At 41.1% G+C, this 20796-nt stretch overlaps 1 protein-coding gene across 1 annotated transcript; it reads right to left on the reverse strand.

Annotated features, from left to right (window-relative positions):
- Nucleotides 1-8010: 8010 nt before the first annotated feature.
- On the reverse strand, nt 8011-11583 carry UBE2I (ubiquitin conjugating enzyme E2 I). Its single transcript, XM_089497418.1, has 6 exons — nt 11518-11583; nt 11336-11419; nt 10262-10334; nt 9888-9997; nt 9717-9796; nt 8011-8074 (listed from the first exon to the last, which is right to left on the reverse strand). The coding sequence occupies exons 1-6, from the start codon at nt 11581-11583 to the stop codon at nt 8011-8013; spliced, it is 477 nt and encodes a 158-aa protein (XP_089353544.1).
- Nucleotides 11584-20796: the final 9213 nt, after the last annotated feature.

Consider the following 20796-nt stretch of genomic DNA (forward strand, 5'->3'; position numbering starts at 1 on the left):
TCTTTAGAGATTTCACAATAAGGTTTGCATGATTAAATTTGAAGAAAAAATAAATAAAACCAAGTAGAAATGCCTTCATTAATATTGAAAGAACGCGTCTTCAATTAATAACAAAGGATGTCCGCTGGAACACATCCATAATAAATTATTGCTTAATAATATAACGCGGACAAAAGTGAGAGCTACCAAATCATTTCCTATCACTTGTGAATAATGCGCTGCACTGGATTTGAACAGACACTTATCCTCCATGAGACAAAACAGAACAATGCTTTCCAAGTATCCATGGCGACCATGTAAAACCACCCAAACCTCCAGACTGAATGTGGTTTTGCTTCATATTAATATCCTTCTCGCATAAAATAAAAATTGAATCTGGAAGAGATTAGGGTGTCACCTTTTCTTAAACATAAAAAAAACCCCAAAAAACGGATCTGTCACTATTTTCTACGGTTTTATTTTGTCAATTCACTGTGGAACCTGTGGAGTCATTTTTTATAGCAATAGAGCAGCAGGTCTTGGGGCAGATCACCCTGTTGGGTCACTACGGGGAAGCTCTGGGTCGCGGGAGCGGCGTTGCGGCACGCACTACTCCCCACTCACTTCCCCTCCAACAATGGTGCGTTTCACCATGACATCAGCGGGACCACCAACTGATGTCAGCGGGACCTCCTACCCGCATCCCACAAGAAGGTTCTCCTCAATCCTTGCAAGTTCTATGATTAAGCATCACTAGGAGCAATTATTTGCCTCTGTCTGATAAACTAAACTGATACTCAAGTTCTACTGGAGCTCCGTAAATAAATATGACAAATGTCATCTAAATTTCACTTGACTCAACCAATGAGTCACTTGGAATGAAAATAGTCATAGCATCTGGTGAATGGGAACGGAAAATCGTTCTCCTGGAATTGTCCAACTTTGACGCAACCCTTGTTGGGTCTGATTAAAATAATCCAGGGGGGGGTTTGTGATGAATTCCTAGTATGGTGGCTGAAAACCTGCGTGAAAAGACACCTGAATGTTGTGTTTGCCTGGAAAATGTTATATTACACTACTTTATAGAGCACCAGCACATTCTATAGATCTATTACAAGATGAGGATGCGTGTAAATTAACAAGAACATTAAAATACAACTTGACAATATGATATTGAGACTTACTGGTACAGAAGCAGAAGATGACCCTGTTCCTGCAAGGTTACAATCTATTAGGAGAGTAAGGCAGAAGGAGAGGGAGAGCTTAGGTGAGATTGATTGAATTGTTGTGAGGATCATGTGGAGGATTCAGCGGTTTGGAGATCTAGAAAGTTGGGAGGACAAATGGTTTCTTCAGGATGTAGGTTGAGGGTATTAGGAGTAGAGGTTGTACGGTTTTCTAAAGAGGTTGGAAGTGCATTTCCAGCTGGTGGCCGCACAAAACAGGACCCAATCTGCTGCTGGAGTCTCTGTATCTGTAAGTATTTGGCTCTATCGGCCACTGGCCCACCAGGTATTCGACTGGTGTATCAGATGGCCATTCCGGGTCAATGAAGGTTGTGTTTGGCTCAACCCCCTTATTGCATAGGTTTCAACCAAGTCCCCAACGACCCATAAGCCTATAGGCACTAGCGCCCTTCTCAGTGGCTAGTCCAGGCTTAGTTCTCATGTAAGGTAAAGTGGCTTCCTGCAGTAAGAAGAAATGTTCATCTTGCAAGACACTTATTTTGAAAACAAGTTGCTCTACGTATTTGCAAGCAATTTATCTAACACAAAGCAGACAAAAACATTCTAAAACAGGGAAATGCCAGCGTATTAATAATAGAATACAGAGTTACACATGGGTTCTGCATAATCTGTAGTTTCTTCCGTGGGATCAATTGCTAAGCACAACATGATGATACGCTGCCGAAGAAATAAAATGATTCCTTTAACACAAGCCAGACACAACAGTCTGATTATTGGATTGGGAGAAATCACCAGTGTCCTTTACAGATTCAATCCAATTAAAGTTCTTTTATAGCAAACAATTTGAATAAATTAAATAAAAGGCAGCTGTGATACATAACCAGCATGACAAGAATGATATTCACAATGTATAAGCAGTCACAGCCATAGGTTTCCTGATCTTCTACATTTCTACACTTAGCACTTCCCTGAGGGGGTCCTAGTGGATAGGGGTCCTTATATGAAACATTATGGAGATCATCTCCCCAACTCCAGCGATGGTTTCCATCATCGTGATTTAATAATGATAAATCTATACATCTCTTGACAATATCTTGCCCTCATCCCTTGACGGGGCCACATAGCTCAACTGAAGGTCCCAAACTTCAGCCTAATCTGATTATATTGTAGCACCACTTTTGGGAGTTTGGTTCTCTAAGCTCCAAGCTGGTTAAGGGCCTTCTGCTAGAAACTATTATTGTCCATCACTCAACAAATGTATCATATATCATCCTAAACACCTGGTGTGCTGACAGCCGTAATACCTTGATACCCCACCAGAATCCCACATATTCAGTTCTGCCACACCTGCTGAGTCGTGTAATCCATGTTTTGGGGGTCTTCAATTAGCTAACCCTTGCATGTATCTTGTATCTTGCAGTGGCCCCAGGTCTAGTGATCATGTTATCCAAACATTACAATTAGCACAATCTGAGAGCTGAACAAGTTCAGGGTTGTAAAAAGACCATGGATTAGGTTATAATATCGCTGAATCCTGAGAGGATCTACTAAAAAGTATATTTTTTACTGTGGGAATAAGCATATTAATTAAATATAAGGTGGTTCAACCATTATCCTGCACATTTCCATTGCCATGACTGTATGTATTAAGGTTATATCAGTATATTTGGGGATGGACTTTCTTAAACTCTGTGGAACTTAGGTGCGCTCAGGCAGAACTTCACAGAGAGAACGACAAGTCCACTGGTCCACTGGTCCACCAGAAAATGAAAGTCCATCGGACGAGCCCTGACAGACTATAACAGTGACTCCGCTGAGCGTCTCAGTTGGGGATCTTGGTTCTACCTAGGCTTTCCATTCATCAAAAGGGCAGAATACCTTAATGAAGAGAAAAAGTGATGGGGCCCATCTAAGGCATGTAATGTATGTAATAGACAAACTAACAAACATAAAAAAAAGAATTCAGGTTTAACAATATGGCGACGTGACATGATTTGTAGAAGCATAGTTTCACCTAATATACAGAGATCAGGAAAGGCCAGAAAAAGTGAGATTTAAATTCTAGGGCAGTGGCAGATGCTCTAAAAAAATGAGGCTAACAAATAAATCAAAATTTTCTTTTTATTATTACTTTCCGTCTGACATTTTTACATTCAGCAGGATTCCCAATTACCAATGAATTCCAACCATGACATTTTAGTTTATTGCATGGATAATTTGTTGGGATATAACATTTGTGTTACTTATTTTTGAAAGCTGAGAATACTGTGTAGATAATAAAAATGGTTTTCCAGAATTAATTTATATCCACACTACACAATGCTTAAGTACAACAAAAACAAATGCCACCTCTGGGAATTATGGGCGTTGTAGTCCAGCGCTGGACAGACGTACCGATTGACAGCAGGAGCCTGGCTAGGAAAGGAGAGGCAGAGAGTGGAAGAAGGGTGATAGACTTCCATGGAGAAGTAGGACTAAGGGGATTGTTCTAGAAGGTGGGGAGAGCCTGATAAGCCAGGCTAGGTCATTAGAAATCTTAGTGCCAGCCCTTGAGAATTCTTGTATTAGAGAATAGGACAGATGAAGATCATCAGATGAGAGGGGAAGACCAGGTAAGTGTGTAGATGGAGATAAGTGAGGAGATGTAGGTAGGAGTCATGAAGAATTGTATAGGAGAGAGTCAGGATATTAAACTGATAGCAGAAGTATAGAGGGATCCAATGAAGGGACTAGCAGGGGGAGAGGTATTAGAGGAATGGACAAGGAAGATAAACCTGGCAGCAGCATTCACGATAGAATTCCCATCTATCTTAGAACTTCAAGCTGTGTCCTTCATAATGAAGAGTGGAGTCAGGGAGTTAAAACCACAACTCTCCGTTTAGTGAATAGATCCCTATGTCACATGTAGAAGCACTGCCGAATTTTAGGCTGCTTTTTTGCCAGGATTAGGTGACGCAGGGAGTAGTTTAATGTCAACGGTGATTATTTCGGCACAACTTTATTTTTTAGGATTTGAACAGATCATTGTGTATTTTAGATTGCTAATGATGTCATTTTTAAGATTGCTTTTTAAGTGATCCTGGCTGATGTGTTTATATGTAAACAATGTAAATAACATTTATTGCAACATAAGGGTCAGCATTTCAGGTGGTTTGGATTCATCGGCGTGTTTAAACAAAATATGTTTTAGCAGTCTGCACGTTGACATTCATTAGGTCTACAGACATGACAAGATAAGACAATTAAATGGTTTTTTTTCTCCTTTTTTACTGAATGGAGCAGATACATACTTCCACCCACACCTTTGGTAGATTTCCATAATGGTTGCTATGGTAACAAAGTATTGCGCAAGCCCTCACTTGGTTTCTCTTTTTTTTTTCACCCTGTTAGAAATGGGAACCACTAAGGAGAATATAATAATATTCACAGAAATATATATATTTAGCCACAACTGAACAGACTTATCTGACTAGCGTAATGAGTGACAGGCTTACTTTGCTGTGGGTTTGTTCACATTTCGTTTAGAGAAGTGTCAAAAGATTCAAAGGATCTCTATTTAAATTGAGGGGAAAAAAAAGAACTTTGAAATCGCAAAACACGGCGACGCAACAATATAACCCTGAAGATGTTACGCAGAACGCCTTCCCCCCAAAAAGAGGTCATATATGTCATAAGGCTCACAATACACTATGCAGGGTGTTTAATTAGCAGGTAAAGCTGCTGCTCCTCCATTTGGGCAAAACATTAATTACACTCACTCTTAGTTTAAGCAAATATAGCTAAGCAGACACATCTTTGTATTTTTTTAACCATATAAAAAAAGAGTTTTAAGAAGCCATTTCAGTTTCTATGGCAACAGCCTATCAATGCCTACTTTTGTCACAATATGTTTCTGCCCCCCCCCGTAAGTACCTTTCAGCAGTCCTGCGGCGAGTCTCCCTGTTCGGTCTCGGTGCCGGCTTGTAATGCTGAGCGGCCGAAATGAGGTAATTTTCCGGCACTTTTATAAGTGTTAAGCATAAATGTTTCTCATTCTTCAAATATTTTAAGCAATCGGTACATACAATAGTACGAGTCTGGCATGAATCACAGACATCCTAATTTCTAAGAGACAAGGAGGAAACACAGCAAGGAAAGCAGCCTTTAATTGGCGGTTGGATACTTTCAGCTCTCTCTTATTTCACCCGATGATCACCACATGATTTCTAGATTTAAGACCAGCAGCCACCTTTATTATTTACAGACACAACAGAACAATATTTGCCCCTTTTTTATATTTTGCAGCATTTTATCTCTAGGGTTCTGTCAAAAGTGTCCAAGCTATATTACTAAGAAAAAAGCCTGGTCATTGACAGTGCTGTACGTAAGTATTTGCCCCTTCCCAATTTTCTGGTACCTGCCACATTTAAATGTTTCAGGTCATGCAACTAATTTGAAAATGACAAAGACAACGTGAGTAAACACAACGTATTAACCCCTTAAGGACAATGGGCGGTCCCTAAACACATTGAAAACAATGCATTTAGAGCCCGTACATGTACGTGCTTTGTCATTAAGGGGTTAAACAATCATTTAATTTGCTGATGGTAAAGAGTTAATCAAAACCAGCATCACTCATGTGAAAAAAAAAATCATTGCCCCTCTGCCAAACCTTACAACTGGTTTGGAGGCAACAACTGCAATTACATTTGTAATAACTGGCAATATCGCTGGGGAGGAACTTTGGTCACTCTTGTAGAATTGTTTTAATTCAGCCACATTGCGGTTTTTGAGAATGAACTGCCTTTTTTTAAAGTCATGTCACAGCATCTCAATTCATTATGTTTCTTTTGAGCCAGAGGTGGACTTGCTTGTGTGCTTCAGATCATTGTCCTCCTGCGTAACCCAACTGTGCTTGAGGTCACTAAGCGATGGCGGGATATTCTCCTTCAGGGTTCCCTGGTAGAGAGACGAATTCATGGTTCCATCAATTATAATTATAAAGTCACACAGATCCTGAATTAGCCCGACTATCGCACTACCACCACTGCGCTTGACTCTTGGAATGATGTTATTATGGAATGTTGTGTTAGCTTTACGCCAGATGGTACAGGACCCAAGTCTTCCAAAAAGTTATATGATTTCACAAGGTCATCAAGATGCTTCTTGGCATATGCAAGACAAGCTTTCGTGTTCTTCAACACTCCCCATGGATGCCATTTTTGCGGTCTGTCTTGTTGTGGAATCGTGAACACTGACCTTAACCGAGGCCAGCGGTTCTTTAAATAAGCCTGGATTCTTTTGTGACCTTCTCCAAGTTGAGGAGCTCTTGGAGTAATTTTGGCAGGCCGGCCATTCTTGGGAAGGTTCATCTCTGCTCCAAGTTTTCTCCATTTGTAAATAAATGGCTCTCACTGTGGTTCACTGGAGTCCCAAAGCCTTAGAAATGGCTTTGTAACCCTTCCCAGACTGATAGATGTTGATGACGCTTTTTTCTGGTCTTAAGTTTCTTTAGATCTTGGCATCATGTGCTGCCTTTTGAGACGTTTAAGATGATCCCACTTTGCAAGACCGGTTCTACTTGCCCTGTTAAATCTAATCATGCCAGGGTATGTCTAATGAAATTGAACCCAATTATCAATGAAAAACTAAGTTAATTGGTTGTTTGGTTTTTTTTTTACTTTTTCACATAGGGTCAGAGGGGCTCTTAATTGGATTTCATGTAAAGAGGCATTTTTCTTTTGTTTACCCCAGTTATTAAAATTAGCTGCACAATCTGAAACATTTAAGTGACAAATATGCAAAAATAGGGAAGGGGAAATGACTTGATGAACTCGTGCCAAATTAGTGAAAAACGTAGGACTTAGAACCCATTTAAAAAAAAAAACAAAAAACAGGGCCAATTGTTTATTTGAATTGCCTTTTTCCCTCCTATCTGAAAGGTTGAGTCTACAAATACTTCTATACAAATATACTTACCAGGGTTTTGGTTCACTGCGAAACGGTTTATTTAAATCTGCATTTCAGATTACAAGACAACAGTATGTTAGCCAACTACAATCAAGAATCCAGGCTACATTCTTTTACGTATCCTTTCATGGTGTTGCAAGAATAGACAGTAATATTTAAAAGGTTTTTTTTGTACAGAATTACACACAAAAAAAAAAAAGTTAAATGTCAATTTACAAGGCAGAAGACTTCAACTGTGTGGTCCTTTTAATGAAAAAGATGATGAAACAAACTTTATATATAAACAGTTTATTTAATCTAAACAGCAACACGGACAAAAAACGCCATATAAACATAAAGGAAGTGATGCAGAAGCAAGATGCTGACTGGGTGTGAATCTCCGAGGCTCTAGGTTGTGATTCAACCTAGTTTCTGAAAGACATTAAAGAAACTTGGGGTAGGGGAGGGGGTAGAAGTTATGACATTGTTTTAAATACAGCCAGCTAGAGGCTAGATACCATTTCTAAGCATTTTAAAGCATGCCCGCATCAGACAGCAAAAGGAAACTATAGATTACTAGTGAATTTTAGAGAAGTATAAAAGTTTATAATTTTACAGCAGTTGAAATACTGACATCAATATTAAAATAAAAGCAAGTTTTACATCATAACAATCAAAATACAAAAAGACTGAAGGAAGAGACCCTGTATGAAAAAACGGGGGGGATATTCAGCAAATTTAGAACTCTATACAGTGGCAAAAATGGGAAATGGCACACATACGACCCCCTCCCCTAAGATAACTTTTCTTTTAATTGTATTTAGCATTCAATTTTGCAAAAAAATTTGTAAACAAGTTCTTGCCAAACCAATCCCTTCCTTTTTTTTTTTATTGTAAGATGCCACATGGTTGTAGCTTATGATGGCGCAAACTTCTTGGCTTGTGCTCTGACTCTTTTTTCGTATTCAACTCTGTTTTGGCTGGAAGAAAAAATAAATACATTAAAGATGGATTTTCCTTAGACCCCCCCCCCCAATGAAAATTAAAGCTAACCCTAGATTTTGTTCTTCTACAACATCTGAGGTCACGGGTGTCGGAAATGGTAACAATATACCGTATTTGCTCGATTATAAGACGAGGTTTTTTTCAGAGCAGATGCTCTGAAAAATACCCCTCGTCTTCTAATCGGGGTCGTCTTCTAATCAGACCTCAAATAGAGTCTGATTAGGAGACTAAGATCCAGATCCCCCGCACCGCTGCAGGGGACCTGGATCCTCCTGTCCCCCCCCCCCCCCCACACACTTACCGGTGCTTCCTGCTGTATTGCCGGGGCAGCGGGTTGATGTCTACGCGATCCGCGTAGACAACGTCCGCTGCAGCCGGAAGGAGGTGTGGCTAGCAGCGGGGGTTGTCTGCGTCCGTCGCGGATACCTTCCCCGACTGTCAGAGATCAGAGTTCCCCCCACCGGTGCGGGGAACTCTGATCTCTGACAGCCGGGGAAGGTATCCGCGACGGACGCAGACAAACCCCCGCTGCCAACTCCACCTCCTTCTGGCTGCAGCGGAAGGAGACGTCAACCCGCTGCCCCGGCAATACAGCAGGAAATTAGAAAGCACCGGTAAGTGTGTGTGTGTGTGTGCGCGTGTGTGTGTTAAATGGGGACATAGGGCATTTCTGGAATGCCTTATACCCCTATATGCCACTCTGGCACTTAGGGGGTTAAAAGGCATATTATGGGGCAGAGTGGCATATAGGGAGGTATAAGGCATTTCAGGAGGCAGAGTGGCGTTAAGGGGGCATTTAATAGAGCACTCTGCCTCCTGAAATGCCTTATACCTCCCTATATGCCACTCTGCCCCATAATATGCCTTTTAACCCCCTAAATGCCAGAGTGGCATATAGGGGTATAAGGCATTTCTGGAGGCAGAGTGGCACATAGGGGGTCAAAAGGCATACCATGGGGCACAGTGGCATATAGGGGGTTACAAGGCATATCATGGGCCACAGTGCCATATTGGTGTGGCAAGCCTGGGGGCAGATGTGCGTAACTGGGGGACAGGTTGGAAAATACAAGGAAATAAAAACAAAAAAATTTTTTCTCAATCATAGCTTTTATTTAAAAAAATAGTTTACATGAATTAACATTTACTGGTAAAACTTTTTTCCTTTAGGGTCGTCTTATATTCAGGCTTTTTCTTTTTTTCCTAAGTTAATATTCAGATTTTGGGGGGGTCGTCTTATAATCAGGGTCGTCTTATAATCGAGCAAATACGGTATATTTAGGATTTGTATAGTTTGGAATCGCCCACTTGTTCAGTAGCTTCTTTCAATTTATTTGGTTTTGATGATTCCCAACACTCAGTGGGCATTCTAAATAAAGATGTATTTAACACGATACAAGAGGGAAGTTTATTTCACAGGAGGAGAAACATTCAAACATTAGGTCATTCAGATTTAATGCAAGGAAGTTTTATTTTACTGAGAGTGGCAGATGAGCGGTGGAGGGTAATACAATGAAGAAATTAAAATGCATGGGATAGGCATATGGCTCCAGAATCCAATACAAAACCCAAGGACTGATTAAGGTCTGAGTCTTTACAAACAAACGTACAAATACGCACCAGTAAATTGTGTATGCCTCTGCTTGCGCTGGATCTTGGATATTTGGTTCATTTAGAAGTTCTTGAATTCCTAACAAGATCTAAAGAACAGACAATACAAAGTTATATTAAAAGGGGATGAGTTGCTAGAACAGCAGCTCCGATCCTTTCCTCAGTTATTTTAGCTCTCACCTGCTTGATCGTTATTGCTGGCCTCCAATCCTTATCTTCTTCTAAGATAGACAGACACACTGTGCCTGACGGGTATACGTTCGGGTGAAATAAAGGCGGCTCAAATTTACCTATGTTAAAATATGAGTGAACACTGAAAGTGTGTATTGAAAAGAGGTGATAGATTATAAAACTTAAAAAAAAAATAAAATCCAGAATTAGTCTCTTGCAGCATGAAGGGGGTAAAAAAAATAAAAATATTATATATATACACACACACACACACACAATTCTTAATGCCCTTCAACATCCAGGGGGTAAACCGTATTCACTGAATCACCCTGCTTAATATTCAAACAAAATTGTTTTGATGGCAGAGACGGTGCCACGCTTACATTTTGGTGGCGAGGAGGGGTAGTCATCCTTAAAAAGCATCCGTAGTTTGAACAGTCCTCCTTCCCAAGGGGTCTGTGAAAGTTAAAATAAAAGCAATTATTTAAAAGAAACTGAAGGAAAGCGACGTTAACACAGGTGTACACAAAAGAAGGAAGGATACTGCCACCTGTGTTCACGAGAAGAGATTCATAAAAACCTGCACTATACAGTAAGCCTGGAGGACATGTTTGGGAAACTGTTCAATAGTCTGTAGCAGAGCTGCCAAATGAAAAAGGACAAGAAGCTCAATTGGATGATCCTGTCCCCAAAATCCTACTGTTGAACATGGTTTTGTATCATCTCTCCTGCCAGTGTGTATAAAAAATTAAAGCCAAAGCGTATGCAGAGCACCAGCTGGACAACATATCGTTCAGACATAGGCAAAAAGGTATTAATGTCATAATACCCAGGGGACTTTCACACAAGAGGGGGGGTGGCAGTGCAAAAATATCCTTGTTTAGAACGGTTAGCAATCAATATTTACCATTAATGTGATTCATTTGATACGTGATAAACGCTGCTGGGAAATACGCTATTGTATCAAAGGCTTAAAAACATGATTTGGCTGAACTACTGTAATAAAAAAAATTATATATACAACTATTCCATACATCATGGCTGTCGAACTGGTGGCCTGCCATGTGCACATTTGTGACTGGCCCAAAATTCTTCAAACAGGGCTGGTGAGCGTCGGACTGGCGCACTTGTGAAAAATGGAAGCAAACTAATATAGCAGCTATAAGGAAAGGCTCCATGGAAGGTAAAGTTGTGATAGATTGTGTGTGCGCATGTTAGTGTGAATGCATTTATGAGTGTATGCGTAAGCATGAATTAGTGCGAGCATGCAGATAGTATTTGTTAGTATTCAAGGATCGGGTCCTCTACAGGAGCAGAGCAGGACAGCACCGCCATTAACCAAGCGAGAACTGTTAATTTGGCCAAGATACAGTAAGTCAAATTCATGCAAGTGCTTCTGCACAGAGGTCACAAAGCAACGTCTGCCCCATCCTCTACACCACTGATTTAGAACTTACCCCTTTCTTGCCTGGAATGGCACATTCCCAGTTCATCAGGTTCATCGTACCATCTGGATTTTTTGTTGGTACTGCCACAAAACCCTAAAAAAAATAAATAAAACATTTGCATATTTCAACAGGGCCAAACGTAGTTGCCGACATTACAGGATCACTGTTTTGTAGTAGAAAATAAGACTTACAAAAGGGTGGTCCTTCCTCCAAGCTTTCCTCTCTTGTGCGAGTCTGCTCAAGGCTATGCCAGACATATTTTGGGTTTCTGTAAAGAGTTAATAAAATATACATGTAACTATTTTTTATTTTTATAACTACGTATGTAGCAAGTGTGCAGTAAAATATATTTAGATAAGCAGTCCTAAGGCTGCCCAAGAGCGCCATCTAGTGACGCACCTTAAAATTACTTCTCACCATCAGCCATCAATGAAAAGACTAAGAAACCCAGCATCCCGAGGATATTTATGTCCATATAACCTCCATCTCCAACGTGTTCTGCTTTGCAAATGCAGATATGGTATATCACTGCACGTAACTGGGACAGTAGTTCCAACAATACTACCGACGGCTTCTCGTATCGGGTAACTCAAACCAAGTTTTTGACTTAATTACTCAACCAAGATCCCCCCCCCCCCCCCATTTAAGTTGCAGATTGGTTCAGGATGCAGTGGTAATAGAAAGGAGATCTCCACATCAGCAAATCATTTATCTGTTACACTTTTCTTGCTTTGTTAAGCATGTTGAATATATAGATTAGTTCATAAGAGGCTTTAATATTTATATTGGTAGAACCTGCAGTTTCTCTGTGATGCACTACCGAATACGATGGTGCTATATAAAGCATTTAAGAGCGATGCTAAACACGTATTGCATTTGGGGGGTAAAGAAAAAGATAAGACATTTCAAATCTTGCTTTGAGGAAAGCGGCGCCCCCGTACTTTATGCTGGCATTAGGTAGAGCGGTAGATACTGTAGCTTTGAAAGTTAGGTATACACACAGGCTAGCGGATACGAATATACAATAAAGACGATTATTAAAAGTGCAGAAGGCCAAACCTTTTTGCCCACATATGCTGCTTTGGAGTGTTATTCTTAACTACAATTCAATAAGCGATGATCCTTTAAGTGCTTAAAGGGGTTTATTCTCTGAAGTAGGAGTTGGCCGGAGAGTTGCAGCTTTGCTTGCATTACAGGCGCTTCCCCGACAGCATTTCTCAGCTGGAACGGCTGGTCTGGTCCTGCACAATTTAATCAGTGAGGTCAAGTAAGCTCACCGTTTACATATGCTTTATACAGGGCTAGCCAAGCTCACTTGGGTTTAATTAAGTTTACCAACTTCCACAAAAATACTCTGTACCCCCCCAATTCTTGTTAAAACAGTTATCCCTGTTCATTTATTTAACTCCATACATCTACCATGGCCGCCACCACCCCCGTCATTAAGACATACGCCATAGATCTTACAGTAAATCAGTTTTTTGGTAAAGTGATGACATTCTGCCTATTTTAAAGTCCCTGTACCTTTTCATTTTGCAGGTGGTATAGCGACAGAGGCTGGCTAGTATGTTTGCCGTGTACTAGTGCCATAAGCTTTTTTCCTGCGGGTTTGTGTATCAGTCCCGCTGTCCGTTTCTCTCTTCCTCAGTTCTGTTGCATGCTTTTCTCCAGAGAGAAAGCCGAGCACACCTGCTATCTCAGCAGAGAGCTGTCTGTAAACACTCAATGTGAGAGCCCCACAGCTTCTGCAATGGCAGCAAGACGCAGGTAGGGGAACACACACACACACACACACACACACACACTTTCAGCTCTGCCCATATGACAGGTGATCTGGTGTGAAGGGCTCCTCGGCCCACCAGAGTGAAAGACACCACGTAAAAGAATGCCAATAAGAAGAGGTATGCAAAGGTCAATCTAGGCCACCAGAAGAAAAGTCACAGGGTTGCCGGGACTCAACAGACAGGGTTATAGGTCACCACCTCGTGCCCCAGCACAACCCTTAAAAAACTTCACACGGTGTTTGTATCTCCATGAAGCGAGGAACACACGTCGCTTCCTACAGTCTCCACAGCCACAAGAGGCGCTTCTGCAGATGAAGTACGGACCTCTAGGGCTGGTCTTCGCCATTAAGTAATCAGTGATGTAGACATTCTGAAACATGCTATATACGGACAATTTCCAATTCAGAGCACTGTACGTACGCCGTACAATTTGATTAAATACCATGGAAGTGTATAAATCAAGATTATACGAGTAGTCACATGACCAATAAAGGTAAATCCAGTTTACAGGTCCAGAAATTTTACACATTCTTCTTTATCTCAACTATAGAGTAACCGGGTGTCATTCTCGGGGCCAGCGGGGAGCCTTCTGGAAACATATCAGTTTCCTTCTTGCGGGGCCAATCTTTATGCATGTCATATACACGTTTCCGTGGGCAAAACCCTTCAGAGAAGAATAAGCATCACACAAAGAGAAGCTAGTGCTCCGACAGACCAACAACTCTCATTCAGGCATGAGAATTGCCCGGCCCCTCACCGAAGACTCCCCCACAACGTGCAGGGGCAGTTAAATACTAAACAGTAGGTTACGTCACGGCACAACGCAGACCGACCCTACTACGGGACTTCTTCCCGCGCTCGACTTTTATGCGGTTTGTGTACAGCTGCCTAAAATCAACTTGCATAGAGCTGATAAACCTAAAACAAAGTGGCTTTGACAGGAGCAGAGATCAGTTTCATGGCTTCCACACCAACTCAACAGTGGAGGATAAGATCCCCTCTGACCTCACGTAAATACAAGACGCTTTCTAATCGATTATAGACAGCAAGGGATCATTCAGATGGCAACATGCCAAATTCTGACTTCTTAATATATTGTTGATACTTTGGTGCAAGAGACACCAAGTTACCCAGCACAGGAGAGTTAAGAAAACCCATTGCAGGTGCCGTGTTCCCTCATTCATTGTCTAACCAGGCTTTTAAAAGAAAAAAATATGGATATTTAAAGCACTTCAAGCTGCGAATCTTAGATGGCAAGCAACTCAGAGGTTTAATTTTTCAAGCCACATTCACTCAGGTACTAAAGTGTGTGTGTGATATATATATATATATATATATATATAACACACACATATAATACACACAGCTCATCAATCATGGAATAAGGCTGCATTCCTAAACAAAACAGTAAGTGAGATCAAGTTCCGCAGGTGCTCCACGCATCACAGATTACCTGCGAGCAGGAGGGAGGGCAGCATGCCGCTCGTCTACGGAGAGCAACAGCGTTCAACTCGCTGAATGCACCATTACTGCTCCCTAAGCCATGTCTTGCTGTTGACAGATCATAGCTCTTCCACATGCCAAGACTCTCACGACAAGGGCTGACACGGCCCCCAGGACAATTAAGAATAAGGACAGCAGGAATCTTCACTCCTGCTGCACATGTCCTGTATGAGAGTGGGTTACAGCCCAAGGAATGAATGGGGAGACACAAATACATTATTACCAAGCACAGCTTCAGCAGCTCTGGCTTCCCCCAAACAGATGCCAGGAGTTTGTGTTTTAAGTCTACTGCCAGCACTATCTGCCCCAGAATAACAGAAGTACCCTGAAGGGGTGAAGCATGGCACTACAAGGGGGGGGGGGCAAGTCCTGCATCTCTCCCCATCCACAGAGAATAGGGGATGCCCACAGATCCAGTAGTTCCTCCATTAATCAGGAAGACTATGGAGAGTCTATATTGGCCCAAGTCTTTAAAAATACAAGTGCCCCATGGGGTAATTATAGAGGGAGGCACTGCAAATTCTCCAAGACACGTGATTCCTGCCATCAATAAGCTGCTCTAATATGAGACCCCCAGCAAATAGATGTCCCCCTTCTTTTCTCAACACCCCCCTCCCCCTGGGGGCAATCACTGGTAACCGGGAGCCAACTTACTCCCCGGACACCCCAAACTTTATCACAGTGCGTAGAATGGAGCAACACACAGTGATCCCTCATCTACACCCAGCCGACTGCCCATGATTACCAATAGAAGCACTTACCCCAACCGGGGTAAATGGAGAGGAGAACCCACCTCTGTCACTCCCTGCCTAGCGCCTGTCCCGGGTCATGGTGCGGCCTCCCCGCCCCCCTCAGCCGCTGCGCTCCGCAGGGAGTGGGGGATGGGGGATGCTGTGGGGAGTCGGAATCACCCCAATACCCCGAGCTGGGAAAAGCCCCTCACCTGCGATAAATTCACCCCTCAGAGAACGGTGGCTCCGCGGCGGTGACGATTTTCTTTGTCTCGGGACAAAGCCCCCGAAGTTTCCCTCCTGAAGCAGCACTGAACCTGACCCAGACTAAATAGGACCTCATGTCACAAGGACCCCGGCCTAATGGGGCTGCCCGTAAGGTGCCTGATCCGAGCATGCACAAGAATCCATCAAGCCGTGTTACCTCAAAACCTGCGGGATATGCTAGTCGCTCCCGGAACTACATCCGACCGTCACACCTCGAACTATAACAGGGTCTCTTTAACCGGTACTAACACGTGCCTGTCCCGCCTCAGTCTTTAAAATCACGGAACGGATAATCTTTGAGATGTCTAATTGCAAGATAGGTTTATGTAAAAATAATTGATATTTAACACAGGCTATATAAAGAGATAGCGAACATTTAGTTAACATTATGTGGGGTTTATTTAATTTAAATAGTGTATTTCCGCGCAGGCTACTCTGAGGACAGCTATACATTTAAAGGAGCCGCACTCTAAAAAATTTAGGGACTGTCTGCAAAGTGCCGGTTGGGGTGAAGGACTAGGCCTCAGGAAGATGTTACAAAAAATATCAGAAACCTCCAACTCGATAACCACGATTGTCGCATATATATTGCGAGTGGAGCTGTTTAGTAATCGATATCAACCGAAAAAAAAGTTCGGGGACCGGATATTGAGACGGGAAGAGTAAGTGAGGCCTAATAGTGCTCAGGACTTTTTCCTGCTCTGCCGGTGATCACCCAGCTGTTGCTGGGAGAGAACGCGCACCTGATTTGATGCAGCCGGCAAGCGTGGGGCGTGGCCAGGGATATCATCCAATCGGAAGGGTCAGCACAGAATGGGAAACACGTTAAAAGCAGCAAGAAAAGGTACAAACTGACAGTCCCTTAGTTTAGTCTTAAAGAAATAATGTAATGTGACCACTATTAATTTAAGGGCCATAGCAATTCTCACAGCCATACTACTGATAGGAGTATGTTATTATTATTATTATTATTATTATTATTATTATATATATAATGTATACATATATCTTCCTCATGACATTTTTTATTTATTGCAAAATAAAATATTTTAATATTTTACAAGGAAGAATACATGAGGATGTCCAGGAGAGCATATAAACCTGCACCTGTCCTCAAGACCAACTATCTATAGAGCAAACTGAAGGTTACTTATAAAAATTAATTTCGTTGCAAAGTTCGAAAAATAGTCATGTTGCCATAGCTACAAGAACAATCAACCAGTCAAATTTATTTTGTTGCTATGGCGATAAGGTCACTTTTCAAGCTGCCATAACCCCTAGCTTTGTTTATTAGGAGAATGCAATGTAAGCTGATACTAATATTATTAAAAAGACAGTTGGGGTTAGTTAAAGGTTTGAAAGTGTTAACGCCATCACAGCCAATGGAATGTCCCTGGTTTGTCTGGATGATTCTATTGGTTGCTATAGTGATAGGACACTATAATTGATTGTTAAAAATGATGCCACTTGTTTGTATATGACTTGAATTGTTTGTAATTAAGGGTTCAACAAGCGCTCTAAAGGACAAGTGGTTTGGTACAAAGACATTCTACAAGCGCGTATTCTGGAAAGCAAACTTTTCTCATAAATGTAGAATAAGAGTGCCCACCAGTTTGTTGATTTACAGGGTCACAGGTTTGCCATATCAGCAGAACGTTGATGAACATGAGTTGATATTTCATGTGGTTTGATACAAAATTGTGCCTGTGATTTACGCTCATGGTCATCCCCATTTTTGGTTTGAGTTCCCTATTATGGGACATATAAAGCTACCCTCTTTCTTATCAGTCACTAACCTGGTTTTGAAGCCCAGCCATTCTATGCTCAGAAGATATGGTACCGAATCCTGATGTTTGTTCAGTGTATATATTGTGTGTTTGAGCACCGGTAACTCGTTCTTGTATTGAAGGGCCGGCCATAGTTCTGCTCAGTAGCCATATTGTTCACAAATATTATAATAGATCAATGACAGGTATCAACCTTCCAAAATACAGAATTTGATATTCTTACAGCAGGGTCAGAGGGTGTTTATTGGCATATAGGCAGCCAACGTATTCATATTTCTGCCCCAACGTGGTGAGCGAAATCGGTAATTATCAGGGGTAGCAAAAATTTCTCATTCCTCACCCAAAAGCGACTTCTCGGATATTTCAGACATGGTCCCCAGAAATTAGTTTGTGTATGGCCGAACCCAGCAAGCTCTTCTATCTATATTGGAAGCCAGAATGTGCATCTCTTCTCATAGTTGGTTCAGGGAACCTTTTATGCGGTATTTTTAAAAATGTATTTAATACATATGATGGTTTCTATACGCAAAGCTTTAATTTCTCCTTAAAGGGACACTTCTGCTGCCATCATTTGGACTTTCGTGCCTATGATCACCAAGTGTCCCATATTCATGTTTTGTTGTTGTTTCTCATGAGACTCTCTCCACCTGGTGCGCAAGAAGCAAACCAGCGGTGCGAGAACAGGACCACAGGGGGAGGCCGTGCTGCAGCTTCTCCTAAAGGCAAATCATTACAGAGTGCATAGTAAAGTACTTAAAGTATACTTTAAAATGCATTATTTGTTGTTGAGGCTGTATGGACCATGGGAATGTTCCTTTAAACTAGCAATTTAGTTGCAAGAACTTACTGGGCAATTTGCCAAGTGTAATGTTGCTAAATATTTTGTTACATTTATCTTGTGTTGTCAAATTGCACAAAATTGACAAAATAAGGAGGCATTAGTATGGGAAAAATTTATCAAATTTCACAAGAGAAGCCTCAGTTCCAGTACCACCTTTAAATGAACGCCCCTCAGTGTAAATGCATAGAGAGAATTACCAGAACCTACCCCTATGTATTTGCACCGTTTCCTTGTCCCCAACCCCTTGACTTGCAGGAGATGCGTTCAGCGCGGTGTACTGGCTACTAAGGTTGTGACAGTTCCAGGGGTCTTACGAAACCCCCCACCACGCACCTGCAGATAGCTTAGCTTAATTAGAGTGCACACAAAACTCACCCAAGAGGGGGTGGTGCACTCTACTTCTGGGGCTTTTTTCTATACATTTTTGGGGATGGAAGGGACTATTACACTAGCATTATTAATAGAATGTCTGCCTCTATAAGGAAGTTCATATATAAAAATGGTAGATTCCATACTATGCTGCCTCCCAGGCAACTATGTTGACATGACAAATAAAAGGCACAAACTATAGGAAGGTTTTATTAATGCTATAATATTAATGCTATTATAGCTAAATTAAAAGCTGTAATGGTGACAATTACCCCTAACCTGATGGAAAACCCAATGGATGTTATACTTGGAACAAGCTGTGGAGGACTAGATTTCGGTGGCAAATGATGGCCACCTCTGTTGCCATGATTTACAGTATGCGTCTCATCAGAAAGACTCAGGTTTTAGCTTGATGGTAGAGAGTTTATTTTCATCCAGTTTAAACTTAGTTGACCTGATTCTTCACTTTTTTTTTTAATTTAAATATGCTACGATCAGGCTGCATGATGTGGAATATCAGAGACTTTCTTGCCTGATGCTTTGACTGTAGAACTTCACGTGGAAATCAGACAATAGTCTAATAAGATTCACTTTTCAGAAGCTTTCTTTCTACAGCACAATTTCTAGGCTCCCGCTGATAAATGCTTGAGGACAAATGACCTGCACGTGAACATTTGTGACAGCTGAGCGGATGTGTCCTGTTTCTTCCAATTACCTCTGATAATGTTCACACTCCAAGGATGATGGCCACCGCTGGAGACTTTCTTCCCTTGATGAAAATATAACAGAAAAGGCAAGGCTTTCAGATCAAATTACCAGCCTTGATTACCACTTCATTCGTTCTCACCGAGATAATGGTAAATAAAAAGACTCAAACTCATTGCTAAACAAACGCTAGAAAGCCATCTGCTAGCTAAAAAAAAGAAATAAAAAAATACTCCAAAATTATGTTTGATGCATTGTTAACCCCTTGAGGACAATGGAAATGCCAAGCATGTACCTGTAAAGCATGCAGTTTTAATAATAATAATAATAATAATAATTTTAATAATAATTAAAAAAAAAAAAAAAGTTAGGTGGCACCCAGTAAAGTTCCAAGAGGTTATCTGTCTAGAAACTCCTGAGCTTTCCCTTCAGGTTGATTAACGGTAATGAAATCAACCATGCAGGTCAATGGAGCAAAGCTTTCTAGTCATGTGATTAGTAAAATATTTTTTTTTTAAAATACATTTTGTAACAGTTAAAACTAATGGTCTAGCGATTTTAAATACCTTGGGGTGTCTGGTTTTCAAAGATATATAATTCGATGGGGTAAATTGAATTGGCCAGCTGAAAGATGACCCAAATAGAACATGAATGCAGGATGGCCTGATGTGAAAAATGCACATCTCCCAAATGGGATGGATGATATTAGTGTATTCAGGAGATGTTACAGACCACATATTAGGGTGTTGTGTGGCAGTGGCATATACCATATAATGTGTATGAAAGAAGAAGAAAAAAAAAAATCTACCACAAACTTTGACAATGGCTGGTAGTAGCATTAGTGCATGGGAAGTGTTAAAATACCTGCATTTGAAATCCTCTGGGGTGTCTAGTTTTCAGAAATACATGGTATGGAGTTGATTGAATTTGTCAGCTTTAAAGATGTACCAAATAGGTGCAGGACGAACAGATTTGAAGAAAATGGCCTTGAATTAGCAATTTATTGAAAAAAGTAAAATAAATCAGGAATCTATTTAGCTTTTTGTATTAGCTTTGGTAGACAAGTAAAATATTTTTCTAATGAAATTTAGCAAGTTTTTTTGTGCTATAGGTTTTTTTCATCATTTTGTTTTGTAGTAAATCAGGTTATATGACCAAAATAATGGTATCTGAAGTAAAAGAAAAATTATAGCCAAACTCTCTGTGAGTTCTGCTTGGCTTTTGCAGTTGCATTTAGCTTGGACACACAAGCGAATCCTGAGCTGGGGCGAATCTCCTAAGTGACATCTCTAAGTGAGGAGTTACAAGCAAAGAAGGAGTTAAAAAGCAAGAAGGAGGGTAAAGTATAAATCCTTGTGATTGCATATAATATATTTATATATATTTTGCGCCTTACTGTCTGTTTTTGCCAGTTATTGGAGCTATCCCCATTGCCAAGATGTCCTCCATGTTTGACAATGCGGTCAGGTGTACATCTTGCTCA

The sequence above is a fragment of the Sceloporus occidentalis genome, unplaced genomic scaffold, assembly GCF_023333645.1.
Source record: "Sceloporus occidentalis isolate IW3139 unplaced genomic scaffold, rSceOcc1.0.p SCAF_103, whole genome shotgun sequence".
Taxonomy (NCBI): Eukaryota; Metazoa; Chordata; class Lepidosauria; order Squamata; family Phrynosomatidae; genus Sceloporus; species Sceloporus occidentalis.